The sequence below is a fragment of the Schistocerca gregaria genome, unplaced genomic scaffold, assembly GCF_023897955.1.
Source record: "Schistocerca gregaria isolate iqSchGreg1 unplaced genomic scaffold, iqSchGreg1.2 ptg000719l, whole genome shotgun sequence".
NCBI classification, from domain to species: Eukaryota; Metazoa; Arthropoda; class Insecta; order Orthoptera; family Acrididae; genus Schistocerca; species Schistocerca gregaria.
Window position 1 is genome coordinate 413,980 of NW_026062096.1, and position 21,086 is coordinate 435,065.

General features: G+C 38.4%; 1 protein-coding gene across 2 annotated transcripts in view; it reads left to right on the forward strand.

Annotated features, from left to right (window-relative positions):
• Positions 1-476: 476 nt before the first annotated feature.
• LOC126320376 (mucin-5AC-like) overlaps positions 477-21,086 on the forward strand; it is a 168,066-nt gene continuing 147,456 nt past the window's right edge. Inside the window, exons 1-2 of one of the 2 annotated variants that reach the window (XM_049993822.1) lie at positions 477-599; positions 762-821. In XM_049993822.1, coding sequence (XP_049849779.1) covers positions 512-599; positions 762-821 — 148 coding nt within the window. In that variant the 5' untranslated portion in view covers positions 477-511. The remainder of the gene's footprint in view (positions 600-761; positions 822-21,086) is intronic. The other variant, XM_049993823.1, reaches the window with a different exon arrangement.

Below are 21,086 nucleotides of genomic sequence, written 5' to 3' on the forward strand. Positions count from 1 at the left end.
GTTCTTTTTTTTCTAAAACGGGACTTTCTCACTGGACATGTATGTTATCATACTTGATGTGAATAAACTTTAAAGCGCTGGCACGCAAAAAAGTACTACTCCCGTCAATAATGTATGTGACTTTCTTCATTGAATGGCACAGACAAAACTGTAAGAATATTTCCATAATTTCATGGAGGTAGGTCATACGCCCATGCATAATTTGCTAATTTCTGAGCATCTGTGACCATGCTTTCTGTACTTTCTTTATATCAAGAAGGCAACGATATTTTCATCACATGTACTCCGTGACTGGAGAACAGATGAAATTTGTTGTTCCGCTTTGGAAGTTCCTTTTAGCTATGAATAAATAATCAGTTTCACGTTTGACACTATCTCCTGATTGTTATTAATAAGTGTGAAATGTAAGATAGTAAATAATGTAATGCTTGCCAGTCTTTGTATTGCTTTTGGAAATTAAAGGTACAAAAGTCAAACACTGACGTCACAGTAAGCAACTACTGCTGTGAAAATGGCTACCGAGGAAAGTCCGTTTGGTGCTTTTCTCGAGAAATCATGGACAGAATGGTACGAACACATTAAGGATGGACAAGTTTCGAGTAAGTTGAATAACCCTAGTGCTGACTGATGTATATAGGCAAAAATAACTGTTTGGGAATGTGTCTATAAGAAGTGCGCTTAGAAGACAGATCGGTAGTAGTAATGCAGTGTGTTGAGACCTTGTTTACGTTTATTTAACATCATTAAAAATGTTGTCGCAGGTGATGAGGAAGAAACTCCTTCAGGACCATCGGGAGACTGTATGCGGCTTCCGAAGGAAGGTAATGCAACTAATTTTATCTGTTCAGTGTGTGTTGTAACAGGTTGTGCTGGGATATAGTGTGTTAACTTGTGCTCCATAACTAATGATCCGCTCTTTGTGTTTGTTTATTGTTCTGTTGGATAATACCAAGTGTGGTGGGAAGTAATTTATATTAAAAGCAACGATTTGGTGAATGTCACTGGAGGAAGTAGGAACTCGAGATTTGTTATTTACAGTACCTAAAAGCGTTAATATCAGTTTGGGTGTAAGTAAGAGAGTCCGAGGGATTTTTAATATACTTTACTGTTCTGAAGCCAGAAATATTGTATGGGGCATGAATGTTTTTCTTTTTGTGTAGCATTCTGTCAGTTAACTGCTTCAGGCAAAGATTAGTAGTCACCGATATTGAGTGCACTTTGGGCATTTTATGTAATGCACGACAGTAATATCCGTTTTGGTATAGCTTTTGTTAATTTAAAAGGCACACATGGGAACCATTAAATTCTAAATAGGCTGTATTTTTATCGAAATTTCTTTTTAGGTTTCGTCCAATTTAATGATGTTTACGGTGTCAGCCAAAGGTGATAATACCAAGTGTGGTGGGAAGTAATTTATATTAAAATCAACGACTCGGTGAATGTCACTGGAGGAAGTAGGAACTCGAAATTTGTTATTTACAGTATCTGAAAGTTTTAGTATCAGTATGAGTGTAAGTAACAGAGTCTTAGGGATGTTTAATGTATTTTACTGTTCTGAAGCCAGAAGTATTGTATGTGCTTTGATAGTATTTCTTTCTGTGTAGCTTTCTGTCAGTTAACTGCTTCTGGCAAAGATTGAGTCACCTATTTTGAGTGCGCTTTGGGCATTTTATGTAATGCAGGACAGTAATATCCAGTTTGGTACAGGTTTCGTTAATTTGAAAGTCACATGTTTCAACCATTAAATTCTAAATAGGCCGTATTTTCATCGAATTTTTTTCTCTAGGTTTCATCCAATTCAATTATGTGTACAGTGTCATCTGAAGGTGTTTAATGTTTAAATTGAGAAATTATTTCTCGGTTTTGTAGATTATCAGAAAATGTTTGTATTGAGCCGTGGAAAAAATGTGTGTAGAAAATAACTGTATAGTGTGGGGGGGGGGAGGGGGTGATTGACATTGTTTGTGGGAGTAACTTAAGCAGCTTCTTTCTCATTTCTGTGAGATGTAAGATTTTGCTCATGGTTACTTTTGAAATTGGTTTTACAAATATGAGACAGTTTTGTTTCATTATGTCATTTGCAATTCTAAAATTTGTACTTCTATTGCAGTCCAAATAAATTTGTGTATGTCCGTGTGTGTGGTATGTGTGCACTTGATGTAGGCATGCTCACGTCAGAATTCAGTAATCACTGATTGGACTAACATGCAAAGCAGTATACAGATGACGATATAAATGTAAACTGTGTGAATGGCTGCCAATGCAAAGTTTTTGAATGTCTAATGCATTATTGTTATGATGTAAGTAAAATGTCTCATGTGAGTAGGTGGTTCATGTTAGTAGAGTTTGTGTTAGTAATGTTTAAAGGTTAAAATATGAAGAGGTGTTGTGCAGGGTTTTTTAGTGCATTCGGTATGTGTTCTAAGTGCAATCTTTACTTCGAATTGTTGAATGGCATCTTAGAACTCATTGTTGGTAGCTAGCTGACAAGCAAAATAAGACAGTATGTAGGGAAACACCATCATGAGAACTGTTCAATTAGTTGTCCTGAAAGGATGGCTGTAAAGGCAGTGGAGGAAGTCAAGGCCTTAGTCGTTTTAGTGTTTCATAATGACGAGGACTGCCACCCAAAACGTTTTTTTTTTGTCAAATTTACACTGACCATGGATGCCTATGAACTTACACAGTACTAATACCTTACTTGCCCTCCTTAAGCAGAAAGGGGTTAGCGGCCCAGAATATAATTATATTAATTGCTACACCATAAAGTTTTGTGTTGTACAGATTTTTTTCACATGCATGCACAATTGGCAGTTCATAATTCTGTGTAAGCAGTTTGTGTTGGAGTTAATCCTTCGTAAATTCTCTGTAGAATTGACAGAGGTTCTTCCCTTAAATACTCATCACCAGTTTATGTAAATGTGGCAATCTTTTTTTTCCACAATCTACATTGTCAAAGTAAGTTGAATATGCTACATACGTACAATACCAACATAATAGTAGCAGGAAGTGTACTCCTTACCACTGAAATTTGTTGCTCTATTATGGTAGCTTGCTTGCATATTGCAACTATTTGAATGAAAAAAGTTTGTTACACCACGAGAAACAATTATCCATCATTTATTAAAACAATGTACACAATAATTACCTAGCTTTAGTGTTATGAGAAAGTGCAGTACTGATGTTCTGAACACTGGTCTAACCTAACTTAGTGAACAATGACTAACTAATCTAATAACTGTTCAGTCTGGACTGTTGTCAGTGACAGTTTCTATGTTCAGACTGTTAATATATATACACTGTGGCACTCGGCAATAACTGTGGCAACATCACTTGTTCAAAACTGCCGCTGAATTGCTGAATAGTATATGGGTGTGTTGGGTTAACTAGGACAGTGAACTGAAATATTTTCAGAAATATGAGAAAAGAATGAAAAATTGAATCAGATTATAAAAATTGTAATAGTTTTAAACTGTATGAAAATTATCAAATCATATTATATAAATCATAATATTTTTAAATACAAGAAAATATAGAATCAAATTACGTAAACCGCAATATTTTAGAATTTTTGAAAAAATTGAATGAGATTATGTAAGTCAAATATACCATACATATTTACAGTAGATGGTACAATGGACTGAGCATATGAAGATTGCATGTTATTCCAATGTGAATTACGACAATGACGCATTTTCAAAGGCATTATAAAAAACTAAATCAGATTTAATGGATCGAATATACCTAACACGTTTAGAGTTGATGATGAAGAGTTTGATAACAGTAAGTCTGATTAAACGATTTTTTAAAAGTATGTAATTAATACCTAAATAAAATGTTATCTGTTAAATGATGCTGTTTAAAAAAGCGATTGTAATTATATGTACCTGAATATAATCAACCTGAATGTTGTCAGAATTGTTGAAAGTGGTATAATGATAGAAATCGGTGTTGTTATCATTATCCTAATAAGCCAGGCCCACGAGACTACGAAAGTTATATATGTAAATATTTTCATAACTATGTAATGAATTTCTATAAAAGACTAGTGAAGGAATGCATATATTTATGTTTAAGCCTAGTGAAATGGATTGCAATGAAGAGTTGTTGAGTGCATTGAACAGGTATTACATCTACATCTACATTTATCCTCCGCAAGCCACCCAACGGTGTGTGGCGGAGGGCACTTTATGTGCCACTGTCATTACCTCCCTTTTCTGTTCCAGTCGCGTATGGTTCGCGGGAAGAACGACTGTCTGAAACCTTTCGTGCGCGCTCGAATCTCTCTAATGTTACGTTCGTGATCTCCTCGGGAGGTTTAAGTAGGGGGAAGCAGTATATTCGATACCTCATCCAGAAACGCACCCTCTCGCAACCTGGCGAGCAAGCTACACCGCGATGCAGAGCGCCTCTCTTGCAGAGTCTGCCACTTGACTTTGCTAAACATCTCCGTAATGCTGTCACGGTTACCAAATAACGCTGTGACGAAACGCGCCACTCTTCTTTGGATCTTCTCTATCTCCTCCGTCAACCCGATCTGGTATGGATCCCACACTGATGAGCAATACTCAAGTATAGATTGAACGAGTGTTTTGTAAGCCACCTCTTTTGTTGATGGACTACATTTTCTAAGGACTGTCCCAATGAATCTCAACCTGGTAACCGTCTTACCAACAATTAATTTTATGTGATCATTCCACTTCAAATCGGTCTGCACGCATACTCCCAGACATTTTACAGAAGTAACTGCTACCAGTGTTTGTTCCACTATCATATAATCATACAATAAAGGACCCTTCTTTCTATGTATTCACAATACATTACATTTGTCTATGTTAAGGGTCAGTTGCCACTCCCTGCACCAAGTGCCTATCCGCTGCAGATCTTCCTGCATTTTGCTACAATTTTCTAATGCTGCAACTTCTCTGTATACTACAGCATCATCCAGAAAAAGCCGCATGGAACTTCCGACACTATCTACTAGGTCATTTATATTTATTGTGAAAAGCAATGGTCCCATAACACTCCCCTGTGGCATGCCAGAGGTTACTTTAACGTCTGTAGACGTCTCTCCATTGATAACAACATGCTGTATTCTGTTTGCTAAAAACTCTTCAATCCAGCCACACAGCTGGTCTGATATTCCGTAGGCTCTTGCTTTGCTTATCAGGCAACAGTGCGAACGCCTTCTGGAAAATAGCATCTACCTAGGAGCCTGTATCTAATATTTTCTGGGTCTCATGAACAAATAAAGCGAGTTGGGTCTCAAATGATCGCTGTTTCCGGAATCCATGTTGATTCCTACAGAGTAGATTCTGGGTTTCCAGAAAAGACATGATACGCGAGCAAAAAACATGTTCTAAAATTCTACAACAGATCGACCTCAGAGATATAGGTCTATAGTTTTGCGCATGTGCTCGACGACCCTTCTTGAAGACTGGGACTACCTGTGCTCTTTTCCAATCATTTGGAATCTTCTGTTCCTCTAGAGACTTGCGGTACACGGCTATTAGAAGGGGGCCAAGTTCTTTCGCGTACTCTGTGTAGAACCGAATTGGTATCCCGTCAGGTCCAGTGGACTTTCCTCTGTTGAGTAATTCCAGTTGCTTTTCTATTCCTTGGACACTTATTTCGATGTCAGCCATTTTTTCGTTTGTGCGAGGATTTATAGAAGGAACTGCAGTGAGATCTTCCTCTGTCAAACAGCTTTGGAAAAAGGTGTTTAGTATTTCAGCATTAGGTGTGTCATCCTCTGTTTCAATACCATCATCATCCCGGAGTGTCTGGATATGCTGTTTCGAGCCACTTACTGATTTAACGTAAGACCAAAACTTCCTAGGATTTTCTGTCAAGTCGGTACATAGAATTTTACTTTCGAATTCACAAAGGTAAAGCTTTACCATGCACTTATTTAATGGCAAAGAGGTCTGAGTTGTTACATATTGACCACTCAATAAAAGTAGATGACACAAAGACTAAAACTAGTTCCAGGCAAAAAAATTAGTAATGGATCATTCTAGTGTAATTAAAAAACAAAACATATTTATTGAATGTATGTAATCTCAGCTTAGAGATCTTGCAGTACCAGTTAAGTATGATGAGGTTACACCACCTACTCTGGGTGCATCAGAGTTATAAGTTCAGACTTAGTATCCTGTGCTGTGTGTGATATGTGAGATTTTTCTTTCCATACATAATCATATAGGCAAATATATCAGCAGATATGTTATCACTGAAAGGAGCACATAGAATTATTGTTAGTTTTGTGTAACTGCTTTATTTATTCTACATGTCATGTTAATCATGTAGACAGGGTAGTTTGCTATGAACTCATATGGATTTATATCAACACCTCCTTCAGTTGTGTAACTCACTTAAAACTATAAAATGTATTATATGCCTTGAATTAATTGTGTGATGGCTCTGAACTCCATATATCTTGTGTAAATAATTCATTCCATTAATTCTTCAAATACAGTGTGCATAGATTAATATGATCGCACAATCTAGAATCAATAAAATGGTCATTCGTATGATTATTTTGAAATACAACAAACACAAAATAAGGCATATCGAAGTCCATTAAGTAATAGTAATTTCTGATACCTAGCTGAAAATTTTGCATTCTGTTTTGCCCAGCTACCTCTGTAGTCTGTAATTATTAGAAAGATATTAATATTTTAGGATTTTTGAACAAGATTTCATATTGTTCGAATTCATAGATTTTTCACATTTAACAATAACACTCGAATTTACATGTTTTATGCTGCCAACTTACTACCATTTCGAAGATTATCTTTTATTTCAACTCCTGTGTCATTGTAATTGGTCCACCCAGTAAGAGAAGTACTTGCTCTCCAAGTAAGAACATAGTAAGATCACCCTCCTACATCACCTCTTTATAATCTATGAAAAATCCTCCAGTCCTTTCTAGTGTATAAAGTTCTTCATTATTCTTGTTTTTTGTTTTTCCATTGTTAATTATATGAGACTCTATGCAAGTTTTATCACCAAGAGGTGGCAGCAATAAAACTGATGATGAAATAAATCAATGTTTCATTCTAGAGAACATATTATTTACTTTCATTATGATTATGGCAACGGCCTTGCCGCAATGGAGACACCGGTTCCGGGAGATCGCCGAAGTTAAACGCTGTTGGGAAACAAACTATTTATACATTTACTCGAAAAGCTCAGAGCAATCAAAGGGGCAAGAGCCTATAAAACAACATAAAAATTGAAGAATCAACAGCTGCCTCTTAACATCATTTGTTAGTAACAAAAATGACATTGTATCATTGGATGACTGTGAAGACAATTCATTTGTAGCATTTGATGACTTTATATTTGAAATTCCAGATAATGTAAGAGAGCATTTTATGAGAGGAAGAAAAAAGCTAAGAAGCAAAGTCGAAAGACCATGTGCAGGGATTTTGGAAATAACCTGCCTCTGCCTAACATTACAACTAAGGTTGTGCACTGTGAACAGCAACTATCCATATATGCATTCAACATGCACTGAAGAAACATGAAATGATCGTATGGTATTGTTGGCCAGGAGGTCCCTTCGGGTTCAGCCACCAAGTGCAAGCCTTATTTCAGTCAGCACCACATTAGACGACTTGCGGTCGTAGACGAGGATGAAACAATGATGAGGACAACACAAGACCCAGTCCACAAGCAGAGAAAATCTCCAAACTGGCTGGGAATCGAACCTGAGCCCAGTTCATGGGAGACAAGCACCTTACCACCCAGCTAACCAGGTGGACAGGATGCACTAATTATCAGATATAGAGAGTACATTCTTCCTTTACCCTGAATGTGTTGCCATAAAGTGTGGTGATGAAGTTTGCTCAATGATTCATACATGTTGTTACAATTACCTTGTCATGGACATGAAATAGCTGGACATATTTTGTGATTCATGTTCTGGCCAAAATAAGAACTACAAATTTATTCGATTTTTGCACAGTTTAGTTACAGCAGAGAAGAGATTTGATACTGTAAAAGTAAAATTTCCAACAAGCCGAAATTCTTATTTAGAATGTGATAAAAACATGGAACTTGTATACAAGAAAGTTCATACAGAAGTTCCCAAAGACTGGACAGAGGTGTTCATATCAGCTCTGTCAAAACCTTCACCATTTAATGTTGATGAAGCTGCATCTGAAACTTTTCGCCAATGGACAACATTCCTAAAGTTCTTGTACACGCAGAAGTGTCCTTTTCCTATACATCCAGTTAAAGAACGCATCATAGACATAACTCAACCAAGGTTTGTAAAATTCAGGAAAACTATAATGGAGCATGGGAGACTGCTGCTCTGAAATCGACTCATCCAGCTCAGAGATCGAATGGACTAGAGTCTGATTTACCTGAGTTTTCTATCCCACTAAGACTGCAAGATAATCTCCAAGCCTTTTTGATTTTTTCCTATGATATTGCTTCAAATTATAAAATCTTCTACTTTACATTTTCAGACCAACACCCATCTCTCATGACAAATAGCTGGATCTGCAGGTTTTGAAAAACTTCTTTTGGACAGAAGCACAAGAATATTATGACACTCTTCCTGTTGCTTGGAGTTCTCACAAACAGCACAGGCAATCTGGAACTGCTTTTTAAATATGGTTAGATTCTTACTTCAGGTACGAAAGGAATAAGCAATGCTTATTCTACCTTGAATTCATGGACTCAGCCCCATAAAAATATACCACTGTAGAAGCTGCGTGACACTAAAATAGGTAATACATATCATATTACAAATGTAGATAACATAAATACCAAATGGGGGTGCAAAACATTTCTGGAGCACAATAATGATTTCGAAATTATATTAACAGATAGATGTGCCTAAATGATAGAAAAGGATGATTGCAAAGCTATGACTGCTTGAAATATTGTATATAAATGGATGATAGATAAATCAGTTAAAAAGGCATGTGTATTAGAATGCCTACCATGTTAAATGAAATTGAATGTATATTGAATGCATTACATTATTCAAATATTAGATATATATAACTTATATGAATAAGAAAATATATTGTGTGATAGATGTAAGAATAAGTTATTTATCACATATTGCCCATCAATGAAGAATATATGAAGATTCTTTTTCTCAATTTACAAAACCTATTAAGTGTTATGACTGCTAGTATAGTAGTAGTGTGAGAGAACATATAACTGACTTGTATTTTGATGGTGATGTAATATGAAATTAGATATTTTTATGTATAATAAAAGAAAACACCAAAATTTGTGCTCAGTATAGCACTAAAAAAGGTATTGAGGAATAGTGAATTGATACATTTCGAAAAGATGGGCGTCATAATGCATTTAAAGAATGAGTAGTTATTATACCAAAAAATACTATGAAGGTAATAAGAAAAATTTTAAAAAGTTACATATGAATTTTGTAAATGTATTACTGAGTTTAAAGTTCTAGCTAAGAGCATAAACCTTCAAGATTACTCCAGATTACATAAAAGTGGACTGATGCAGTTTATTGGAAATAGCCAGAATCATATACAGCGAACCTCAGTGATAAAATTTTTTTAGAGAAAATATAAGCTTTAGCTCGAAATCTCGCTATTAGAGGCTATATCAAATTAAAGAAATCAGAATTATTTTATTCACTTACATTGCAACCACTTCCATTCCATAAAGAATTATTTCATAAGGCTATATCAAGAACAAATCAGGTACCTAACAAGAATTACTTTTCAAAACGGTTTGAGGAAGTAGAAATAGACGAACTATCAAAACAATATTTATTTGAAATTAAATCAATAAGATTAAAATGTTTGAGAAATTTAACACACGGTCTGCTGACTACAAAATTGAGTTTAATGACGATCATGTTAATAAACTGAGTATCATTAATTTAAAAAAGTTATATACCCCAAGCACTTAGTTCCATGGTACAAGTAAATAAAAAGATAACTAACTAAGCTGAATGCAACAGTCATAAATCCAAAAATAGTTTACCATGTTTCTATGGGACATACAGCATCAGCGAACAGTAAACAAACCGTTCAATTTCTGTGAAATTACATGAGATATGAATATAACATGTGATGAGTCTATTAATAAAGAAAATACCACATTTGCTATTAAAATGTTAATAATGTTCACAGGTGGTACAGGGTGTAAAGTAATAAATTCAGCTGATGATAAAAAGACTGGAATAAGTACTACATGAATGAAAATTAATAATAATCTATGCTTCCTGTGAGTTATAACAGGGGCATTATATATCAGTGAAATATAATCTTATGTAGAGGACAAATTGGGGCTGCAATCAAGATTGTAGCAGAGGAGATAAGTAAGATAAGTACAAATTACAAAAAAAAGAGTTAACTACCAAATTATGTAACCAATTAGGAGACAACAACGAAGAAGGATTTACTCTAGAAGATATTAAACATGTTGGAGAGAGATTATATTTCCATATATATATAATGCACTTAGGATTTCCATTTAGTTATCTATTTTGGCATTGATAAAGCAATAAACTTCTATATGTACGAGAACTAAAGCCACTTTGATGTAACTGACTACATGAGAGCTAGCTTAGGATTGTCCTATTACTGTGATGATGAAGGTACATAAATTAAAGTCAAAGGACGTCAAAAATGTAGCAAAATTGGATGTGGCGCATACAAAAATTATTATGTTTTCGAGCATTCCAAATGCAATAGCACAGTTACAGGTAAGAATTTTGAATTGTCATCTGCAGCTACATAGATACTCCATAAGCTCCCATATGGTGCGTGGCAGAGAGTACCCTGTACCACAACTAGTCATTTCCTTTCTTGTTACACTCTCAAATAGGGTGAGGGAAAAACGATTGTCTATATGCCTCTGTATGAGCCCTTATTTCTTGTATCTTAACTTCATGGTCCTTATGAGCAATGTATGTTGGCGGTTGTAGAATTGTGTCAAGTCAGCTTCAAATATGAGCTCTCTAGATTTGATCATCAGCGTTTCTCGAAAAGAATGTCGCCTTCCCTCCAGGGATTACCATTTGAGTTCCTGAATCATCTCTGTAACACTTATGTGTTGTTCAAACCTATCTTTAAGAAATCTAGCTGTAAAGATACTGTTTAAATGAAAGTTATCTGCACTTACATTGCGAAATACATGTGGTTCGATTATGAGGATAAAAATAAATAAAAATACACATTACAAATATTATTATAGCTCACCATTTTAAATTTAGTTCTAATAATCCTTTCTGTAAGTGGATGATATCTAATAAATATACATGTTGGTCTATTGATCGTGACCGGGCCAAATATCTCACGAAATAAGCTTCAAACAAAAAAACTACAAAGAACGACACTTTTCTAGCTTGAAGGGGGAAACCAGATGGCGCTATGGTTGGCCCGCTGGATGGCGCTGCCATAGGCCAAATGGAAATCAACTGCGTTTTTTAAAACAAGAACCCCCAAATTTTATTAAATATTCGTGTAGTACATAAAAAAGTACGAATGTTTTAGCTGGACCACTTTTTTCACTATGTGATAGATGGCGCTCTGATAGTCACAAACATATGGTTCACAATTTTAGATGAACAGTTAGTAACAGGTAGGTTTTTAAGTTAAAATACAGCATGTAGGTACGTCTGAACATTTCATTTCGGTTGTTCCAATGTGATACATGTACCTTTATGAACTTATCATTTCTGAGAACACATGCTGTTACAGCGTGATTACTTGTAAATATGGCATTAATGCAATAAATACTCAAAATTATGTCCGTCAACCTCAATGCATTTGACAATATGTGTAACGACATTCCTCTCAAGAGTTAGCAGTTCGCCTTCCGTAATGTTCGCACATGCATTGAGAATGCGCTGACACATGTTGTCAGGTGTTGTTGGTGGATCACGATAACATATATCCTTCATCTTTTCCCACAGAAAGAAATCCGGGGACGTCAGATCCGGTGAATGGCTGCCATGGTACGGTACTTTGACGACCAATCCACCTATCATGAAAAATGCTATTCAGTACCGCTATGTGCCAGACATCCATCATGTTGAAAGTACATCGCCATTCTGTCATACAGTGAAACATCTTGTAGTAACATCAGTAGAACATCACGTAGGAAATCAGCATACATTGCACCATTTAGATTGCCATCTATAAAATGGGGGCCAATTATCCTTCCTCCCATAATGCCGCATCATACATTGACACGCTAAGGTCGCTGATGTTCCACTTGTCGCAGCCATCGTGGATTTTCCGTTGCCCAATAGTGCATACTATGCCGGTTTACGTTACCGCTGTTGGTGAATGACGCTTCGTCGCTAAATAGAACGAGTGCAAAAAATCTGTCGTCCCATAATTTCTTTTGTGCGCAGTGGCAGAACTGTACACGATGTTCAAAGTCGTCGCCGTGCAATTCCTGGTGCATAGAAATATGGTACGGGTGCAATCGATGTTGATGTAGCATTTTCAATACCGACGTTTTGAGATTCCCGATTCTCGCGCAATTTGTCTGCTACTGATGAGCGGATTAGCTGCGACAGCAGCTAAAACACCTACTTGAGCATCATCATTTGTTGCAGGTCGTGGTTGACGTTTCACATGCGGCTGAACACTTCCTGTTTCTTTAAATAACTACACTCCTGGAAATGGAAAAAAGAACACATTGACACCGGTGTGTCAGACCCATCATACTTGCTCTGGACACTGCGAGAGGGCTGTACAAGCAATGATCACACGCACGGCACAGCGGACACACCAGGAACCGCGGTGTTGGCCGTCGAATGGTGCTAGCTGCGCAGCAATTTGTGCACCGCCGCCGTCAGTGTCAGCCAATTTGCCGTGGCATACGGAGCTCCATCGCAGTCTTTAACTCTGGTAGCATGCCGCGACAGCGTGGACGTGAACCGTATGTGCAGTTGACGGACTTTGAGCGAGGGCGTATAGTGGGCATGCGGGGGGCAGGGTGGACGTACCGCCGAATTGCTCAACACGTGGGGCGTGAGGTCTCCACAGTACATCGATGTTGTCGCCAGTGGTCGGCGGAAGGTGCACGTGCCCGTCGACCGGGGACCGGACCACAGCGACGCACGTATGCACGCCTAGACTGTTGGATCCTACGCAGTGCCGTAGGGGACCGCACCGCCACTTCCCAGCAAATTAGGGACACTGTTGCTCCTGGGGTATCGGCGAGGACCATTCGCAACCGTCTCCATGAAGCTGGGCTACGGTCCTGCACACCGTTAGGCCGTCTTCCGCTCACGCCCCAACATCGTGCAGCCCGCCTCCAGTGGTGTCACGACAGGCGTGAATGGAGGGTCGAATGGAGACGTGTCGTCTTCAGCGAAGAGAGTTGCTTCTGCCTTGGTGCCAGTGATGGTCGTATGCGTGTTTGGCGCCGTGCAGGTGAGCGCCACAATCAGGACTGCATACGACCGAGGCACACAGGGCCAACACCCGGCATCATGGTGTGGGGAGTGATCTCCTACACTGGCCGTACACCTCTGGTGATCGTCGAGGGGACACTGAATAGTGCACGGTACATCCAAACCGTCATCGAACCCATCGTTCTACCATTCCTAGACCAGCAAGGGAACATGCTGTTCCAACAGGACAATGCACGTCCGCATGTATCCCGTGCCACCCAACGTGCTCTAGAAGGTGTAAGTCAACTACCCTGGCCAGCAAGATCTCCGGATCTGTCCCCCATTGAGCATGTTTGGGACTGGATGAAGCGTCGTCTCACGCGGTGTGCACGTCCAGCACGAACGCTGGTCCAACTGAGGCGCCAGGTGGAAATGGCATCGCAAGGCGTTCCACAGGACTACATCCAGCATCTCTACGATCGTCTCCATGGGAGAATAGCAGCCTGCATTGCTGCGAAAGGTGGATATACACTGTACTAGTGCCGACATTGTGCATGCTCTGTTGCCTGTGTCTATGTGCCTGTGGTTCTGTCAGTGTTATCATGTGATGTATCTGACTCCAGGAATGTGTCAATAAAGTTTCTCCTTCCTGGGACAATGAATTCACGGTGTTCTTATTTCAATTTCCAGGAGTGTATCTGGCGAACGGTCTGGACACTTGGATGATGTCGTCCAGGAAACCTAGCAGCATACATAGCACACGCCTGTTGGGCATTTTTTCACAATAGCCATACATCAACACGATATCGACTTTTTCCGCAATTGCTAAAAGGTCCATTATAACACAGGTAATGTATCACGAAGCAAATACCGTTCACACTGGCGGAATGTTACGTGATACCACGTACTTATATGTTTGTGACTATAACAGCACCTTCTATCACAAAGCGAATAAAGTGGTCCAACTAAAACATTCATATTTCTTTACATATTACACGAATATGTAATAAAAAATGAGGGTTCCTTTTTTTTTAAAACGCAGTTGATATCCGTTTGACCTATGGCAGTGTCATCTAGCGATCCAGCGATCATCTGGTTTCCCCCTTCAAGATAGACAAGTTTTGTTCTTTGTAGTTTTTTCGTTTGATGCTTACTTCGTGTAATATTTGGCCCGGTCACTATCAATGGATCTCCATGTATATAGAAAATCATGCTAATGTTTATGATCCCTTATTCAATCTGAACCCTTGTGTCGAAAATACAATAAAACTATACACCAGCAACACAGGTATTAAACTATTGTTACTGGAGACAAAACTACTAGGCTAAAAAATTATAGATAGCAGCAATTCCGTTGAAGTTTCTTTATTGTGGGACCTGCAGCATATATTATGTCACAGTAAGATATTATACAGAGCATTAGTAGACAGTTGCTGCTCGATATTGTAATCTAGTACACAAGCTTATTTTGGCTTTACTGCCTCCATCAGTACATGTCATGACTTTGTAGATGGACATATGTCATCTTTAAGTACAATATATCCAACAATTAGTTTATTCATACTTCACATACGTCCATCTACGACATCAGGACATGTCCTAATGACGGCAATAAAGCCGAAATAATCTTATATATTAAAATAAAGTATCTACTAATTCTCTGCTTAATTTCGTACAAAGTCCATTTAGCAGCATCCCAGAAACGTTTGATTTGAATTAATTAAAGAAAGGCTATTTCCCATATTTGCTTAAACATAGGAAAATGAAAACTTCATAGGACATATTCCCGATATCAGATATTATTGTGTTGACTCTATGACACAAAAAAGAAGAGAAATATTTATCTGATGACATACTCAAAAAGCCAAAGAAACTAATGTATCCACTAAGACTGAGGAAGTTAAAACAATTTCTGGAGATAGTTAATGTAGACCAATTCTGCTATTTAACTATTTCTGGAGTTTGTATAGCTATACAGGGCGTTAAAGAAGTGATGGTCAATATTGAGAGATATGACAGGAATGATTATTCGAAACAAAAAAGTCGAGTAAACATCGGCTCTAAGGCGCATATCTTAAAATCTATGAGCAATTCTTGAACTTTGATAGTGTGGAACAAATCTCTTCCACTGCAAGCTCTTTGCTTTCCATATTTTGGGAAGTGTTAGTATGGACCAAAATAAGAAAAAAGTCCAGTTAACATGTGCTTTAAAATGCAAAGCTTAAGAGATATGAAGACTTGTTCATCTTCGCTACTTTGAAAAACAACTTTTCTAATAAACAAGTGCTCATAACTTTTACGGTATGCATTTTAAAGCAGATGTTTTTTGTTGTTGTGGTCCATGTTACCATTTCCTCAAATATGTAAAGCAAATAGCTTGCAGTAGAAGACATTTGTTTCAGAGTGTTGAAGATCAAGAATTGCTGATAGCTCTTAAGGTATTCGTTTTAGAGTCCATGTTTACTTGACGTTTTTGTTTGGAATGATCATTCCTGTCCTATCGTTGAATATTCATCATCACTTCTGAGACATCTGTCGTGCAGGATTAGCTGAGCAGTCTAAGGCGCTCCAGTCATGGACTGTGCGGCTGGTCCCGGCGGAAGTTCGAGTCCTCTTTCGGGCATGGGTGTATGTGTTTGTCCTTAGGGTAGTTTAGGTTAGGTATGTGTAAGCTTAGGGACTGATGACCTTAGCAGTTAAGTCCCATAAGATGTCACACACTGACTCTGAGACAGCCAACATATAGAATTAAATATTTACCCAATAGAAAAATTGCAACATTGAATAAAGGACAAAACGAGAATGATGTTAAGATTTTGATTAAACAGTTTAAACAATAACAATATTCAACACACTCTTGATAGAGCGTGGGAAACTGAGAAATAGCCCTGTGTTTTTAACCTCCAAGATTGCTAGGCATGAGCCTATCCGATTTTTTCTTGTGAGGATATGTGAAGGAAATTGTGATCATCTTCCCTTTATCTCATGAAACAGAAGAACTGAAGAGCAGCGTAACAGCTCCCCTTACTTCTGTAGAAACAAATATATAAATATGAAACACCCTATACTTGTGAATCGTGTGGATGGAGCATAATGCAGTACCTGTTATGCACACCTGCGTGGTGCATTTTAAGAAGAAATTGCGTTATAAACATGGGTGGTGATTGATTTTAGCTGTGTGGTACCCTACTGCATACTGCTTTTGTTTGCGTCTTCAGTGGATATTACTGTGTACAGATGGTGAACACAGCACTATACTGTACGTATAAATATATAAACCATTCAAAAAAAGTTTTGCATCACTTCAGTTCCGAGAGTTATGGAACCTGTACAGAAAATTGGAATAGAGATGAACATAAACATCATTTCCACCCTTTTCATTGCACAGGAAATCCACATGTTGGATGTTGTGCCACCATACAGCGAGACCTTTGGAGGTGGTGATAATGATTTCTGTACACACTGGTACCTCTAATACCCAGTAGCACATCCTCTTGCAGTTACGCATGCTTCTATTCGTCGTGGCGTACTATACACAAGTTCATCAAGGCACTGTTACTCCTGATTGTCCCACTCTTCAATGGCGATTCTGCGTGGATCTCCCAGAGTGGTTGCTGGGTCTCGTTGTCCATAAACAGTCCTTTTAAATCTATCCCAGGCATGTCCGATAGGGTTCATGTCTCGAGAAAATGCTGGCCACTGTAGTTAAGCGATGTCGTTATCCTGAAGGAAGTCATTCACTAGATATGCTAATTGTCGTCCATGAAGACGAATACCTATCCAATATCCTTCCGATTGGTTGCACTATTGGTCGGAGGATGGCATTCACGTATCGTACAGTCATTATGGCGCCTTCCATGACCACCAGCGGCGTAAGTCGGCCCCACATAATACCACGCCAAAACAGCAGGGAACCTCCATCTTGCTGCACTCGCTCGACAGTGTATCTAAGGCATTCAGCCTGATTGTGTTGCCTCCAAACACGTGTCCAACGTTTGTCTGGTTGAAGGCATGTGCGACACTCATCAGTGAAGACAACGTGATGCCAATCCTGAGCGGTCCATTCAGCATGTTGTTGGGCCCATCTGTCTTCATAGTTGCATAGGTGGACCTCGCCATGGACGTCGGGAGTGAAATTCCGCATAATGCAGCCTATTGCGCACAGTTTGAGTCGTAAAAAGACGTCCTGTGGCTACACGAAAAGCATTATTCAACATGGTGTCGTTGATGTCAGGGTTCGTCCGAGCGATAAACTATAGTTATCGCTCATCCACTGCAGTAGTAGAACTTGGCCGGCCTGAGCGAGGCATGTCATCGTCAGTTCCTGTTTCTCTGTATCTCCTCCATGTCTGAACAACATCGCTTTGGTTCACTCCAATATGCCTTGACACTTCTCTTGTTGAGAGCCTTTCCTGCCACAAAGTAACAATGCAGACGTGATCGAGCCCCAGTATTCACTGTCTCGGTATGGTTGAACTACAGACAATATGAGCCGTGCACCTCCTTCCTGGTGGAATGACTGGAACTGATCTTCTATCGGACCCATTACATCTAATAGGCGCTGCTGAGGAATGGTTGTTAACATCTTTGGAGTGGTTTAGTGGTGTCTCTGAACAGTCAAACTGCCTGTGACTGTGACACAATATCCACATTCAAGGTCTATCTTCAGGAGTTCTGGGAACCGGGGTAGGCATTTTTTTTTAATGTGTGTATATAGCAGAGTACCATATCTGATGGTAGACACATCATAATTATTAACATTCATAATCTGTAATATCAATACTAGATATAATTGTATTTTTGCTTCTATGAACATGCCTCCACAAATGGTGTACTTTATCTTTATAGTGTAAATTTTTGAACTGAAATTTAGAATTTTACTGTTGTTCACATCCTGTCCCTAGTAATACGTGGATATTTTTACTGTCTATAAGTGAGATTATTCTTCGACCTTTCTGTAGACACTGTCGCAGTGCACCATTGACATTGTCTTTTACTGATCTTACATATAAATGCTACTGTCTTTAATTAATAGAGATAATATTTTTCCCCATCTAAGACCGGAACATATTCTTAGTGGGCATTTCTGTACCATAAGAAACCAATATTTACATCCCACACATACTTCGCTCGCTAGTAGCTGCTTCCTAACCTTAGTGTATACCTAGCCTATTAAGGCGAGAAGGGAGTGGGGGGTAGGTCCTATAATTCTCCCCCCCTTAGCAGAGGTCGAGAAATGTGCATTCACAACCGTCATAGAATCAGTTCTTCGAGCTCCTCACACAGCATTGTACCACTCGATCTCCTCAACCTCTTCCTCCAGCCTCTCACCACCAGAGGTTGTTCATTTGAAGGCAGCAGCAGTAAATCAGCAGAGAAATTTTAACACAGTGTAATAAATTAATTAGTATTTTAAGAAGTACTTTGAGACAACATATTCAAATATGATTTCACAGTGTCATACCAAACCGTCCACTTCAATATTGAAGCAGGATTTGTAATCTTTGAGAAAATAAAAGATCAAGAATAAATAGCTGGTAGATATGATTTTTATATTTCGTTAGTGGGTTGGTTTGAAAGAGAGAACGAAAAGTGAGACATAAGGAGGTGTTGGGATGGAAAATAAATGTTACTTGGGTTTATAATGCACTATTCTAAGTGGTTCCAGCATTTTCTTTGGATGTTACAGAACATTTTTATGATATTATGGGGACTAGACTGAACGATTTGTGCTGCCACAGATTATTAAATCACCGAATGCTACTGACAGATAATGTAAATTGCAGATTGTGCAGTTTTGTGAAACATGAACGTATTTAATTGTGACCACAAAACGGGGTTGATCCAGTCTTGATAAGAAACAGCTAAAATGAAGACAAAAAGACTCCTTAAATGTTAGACTACCTCAGACTCAGAAAAGGAAACCATATCCAGAAATTAAAGAAAATATATTTTAACCTTGTCTATATTATGCACTCTTTTAAAAGCTATACCATAGCTCCTTTATAGCTGAAGCACCAATGCAACCTTTGTTTAAAGGTGAGGATGGGAGGAATAAATTGACATAGTTCGAGATATTCTTTTGTCTTCACTGGGAAAGAATGGAAAAAAATAATTTTGGTATTTTTAATGAGGCTGTTAGTTAGATCCAAATATGTCATGTTTATCATGGATACTGTAATACTAGGCATGTCCGGCAAGTGAGTACCGTTCTGATAAAATCTCATAAAAAGAAGTTTTTCAAATGAACATTTATTTTTACAAGTTCTTAAACTGGTTTTCTACATAATTGTTCACATTGTTCAGACATTTATCATAGCGTAAAACCAATGTTTCTATTCCCTTTTCATAGAAAAATGCCGCCAGTGAAAATAGCCACTGCTGAACACCATTTTTTGAGTCGTCATCGCTGTCAAAGTACTTTCCTCCAAAATCACGCTTCCAGTTGAAGAGCAAGTGATAACCGAAGGTGCGAGATTGGGACTGTACAGCGGGCGAGCGAAGTGCTCCTAACTGAAGGGTGGAATAAGGTTTTGAGTGACACCGACAGAATAGGAACATGCGTTATCATGAAGCCATGTGATGCCTTGACTGAGCATTGCACTCCTTTTGTCTTGAACTGCGCGCCTATGTTTTCTCAGTGTTTCACAGTATCGTACTGTGTTGATGGCAGAGATTACATTAGATTAGATTAGTTTTTCATTTCATAGATCCGTGTTGAGGAGATCCTCGTGGATGTGGAACATGTCACTTTTTTTAAAATCTGAAATAACATTACTAATAGTATGAATATATACAATGCATCATTTGTTTCTATTAAAAAATTCGTCAATGAAGTAGAAGGAGTTGGCCACTAGTAAGTCTTTCAGGCTCCTCTTAAAGTGATCTTTATTTGTAACTAAATTTCTTTATGTTTGCTGGAAAATTATTGAAGATGAGTGTTCCTGAGTAGTGGACCCCTTTTTGAACTAAAGTAAGTGCTTTTAAGTCCTTGTGCAGATCATTTTTGTTCCTGGTATTGTATGTATGAACTGAGCTGTATGTTGGAAAAAGATATATTATTTAGGACAAATTTAATTAAGGAGTAAATATACTGAGAGGCAGTAGTTAGCACACCCAGTTCTTTGAAGAGGTTACTACAGGACGTCCGTGAATTTACTCCACAAGTAATACGTATTACACGCTTTTGGACTCTGAAAACTTTTGTTTGACTTGAATAGTTACACCAAAATATTATACCATATGACATTATGGAATGAAAGTAGGCAAACTATGCAAGCTTTTTCACTTTTATGTCGCCTATGTCTGCTAACACTCGAATTGCGAATACAGATTTGTTAAGGCGTTTCTGCAGTTCTGTGATGTGCTCCTCCCAACTGAATTTATTATCAAGTTGTAATCCCAGGAATTTAAGACTGTCAACCTCTTCTACCCCCCCCCCCCCCCATGAACCATGGACCTTGCTGTTGGTGGGGAGGCTTGCGTGCCTCAGCAATACAGATGGCAATACAGGGGCAACAGTCTGGATGATTGACTCATCTGGCCTTGCAACATTAACCAAAACGGCCTTGCTGTGCTGGTACTGCGACGGCTGAAAGCAAGGGGAAACTACAGCCGTAATTTTTCCCGAGGACATGCAGCTTTACTGTATGATTAAATGATGATGGCGTCCTCTTGGGTAAAATATTCCAGAGGTAAAATAGTCCGCCATTCGGATCTCCGGGCG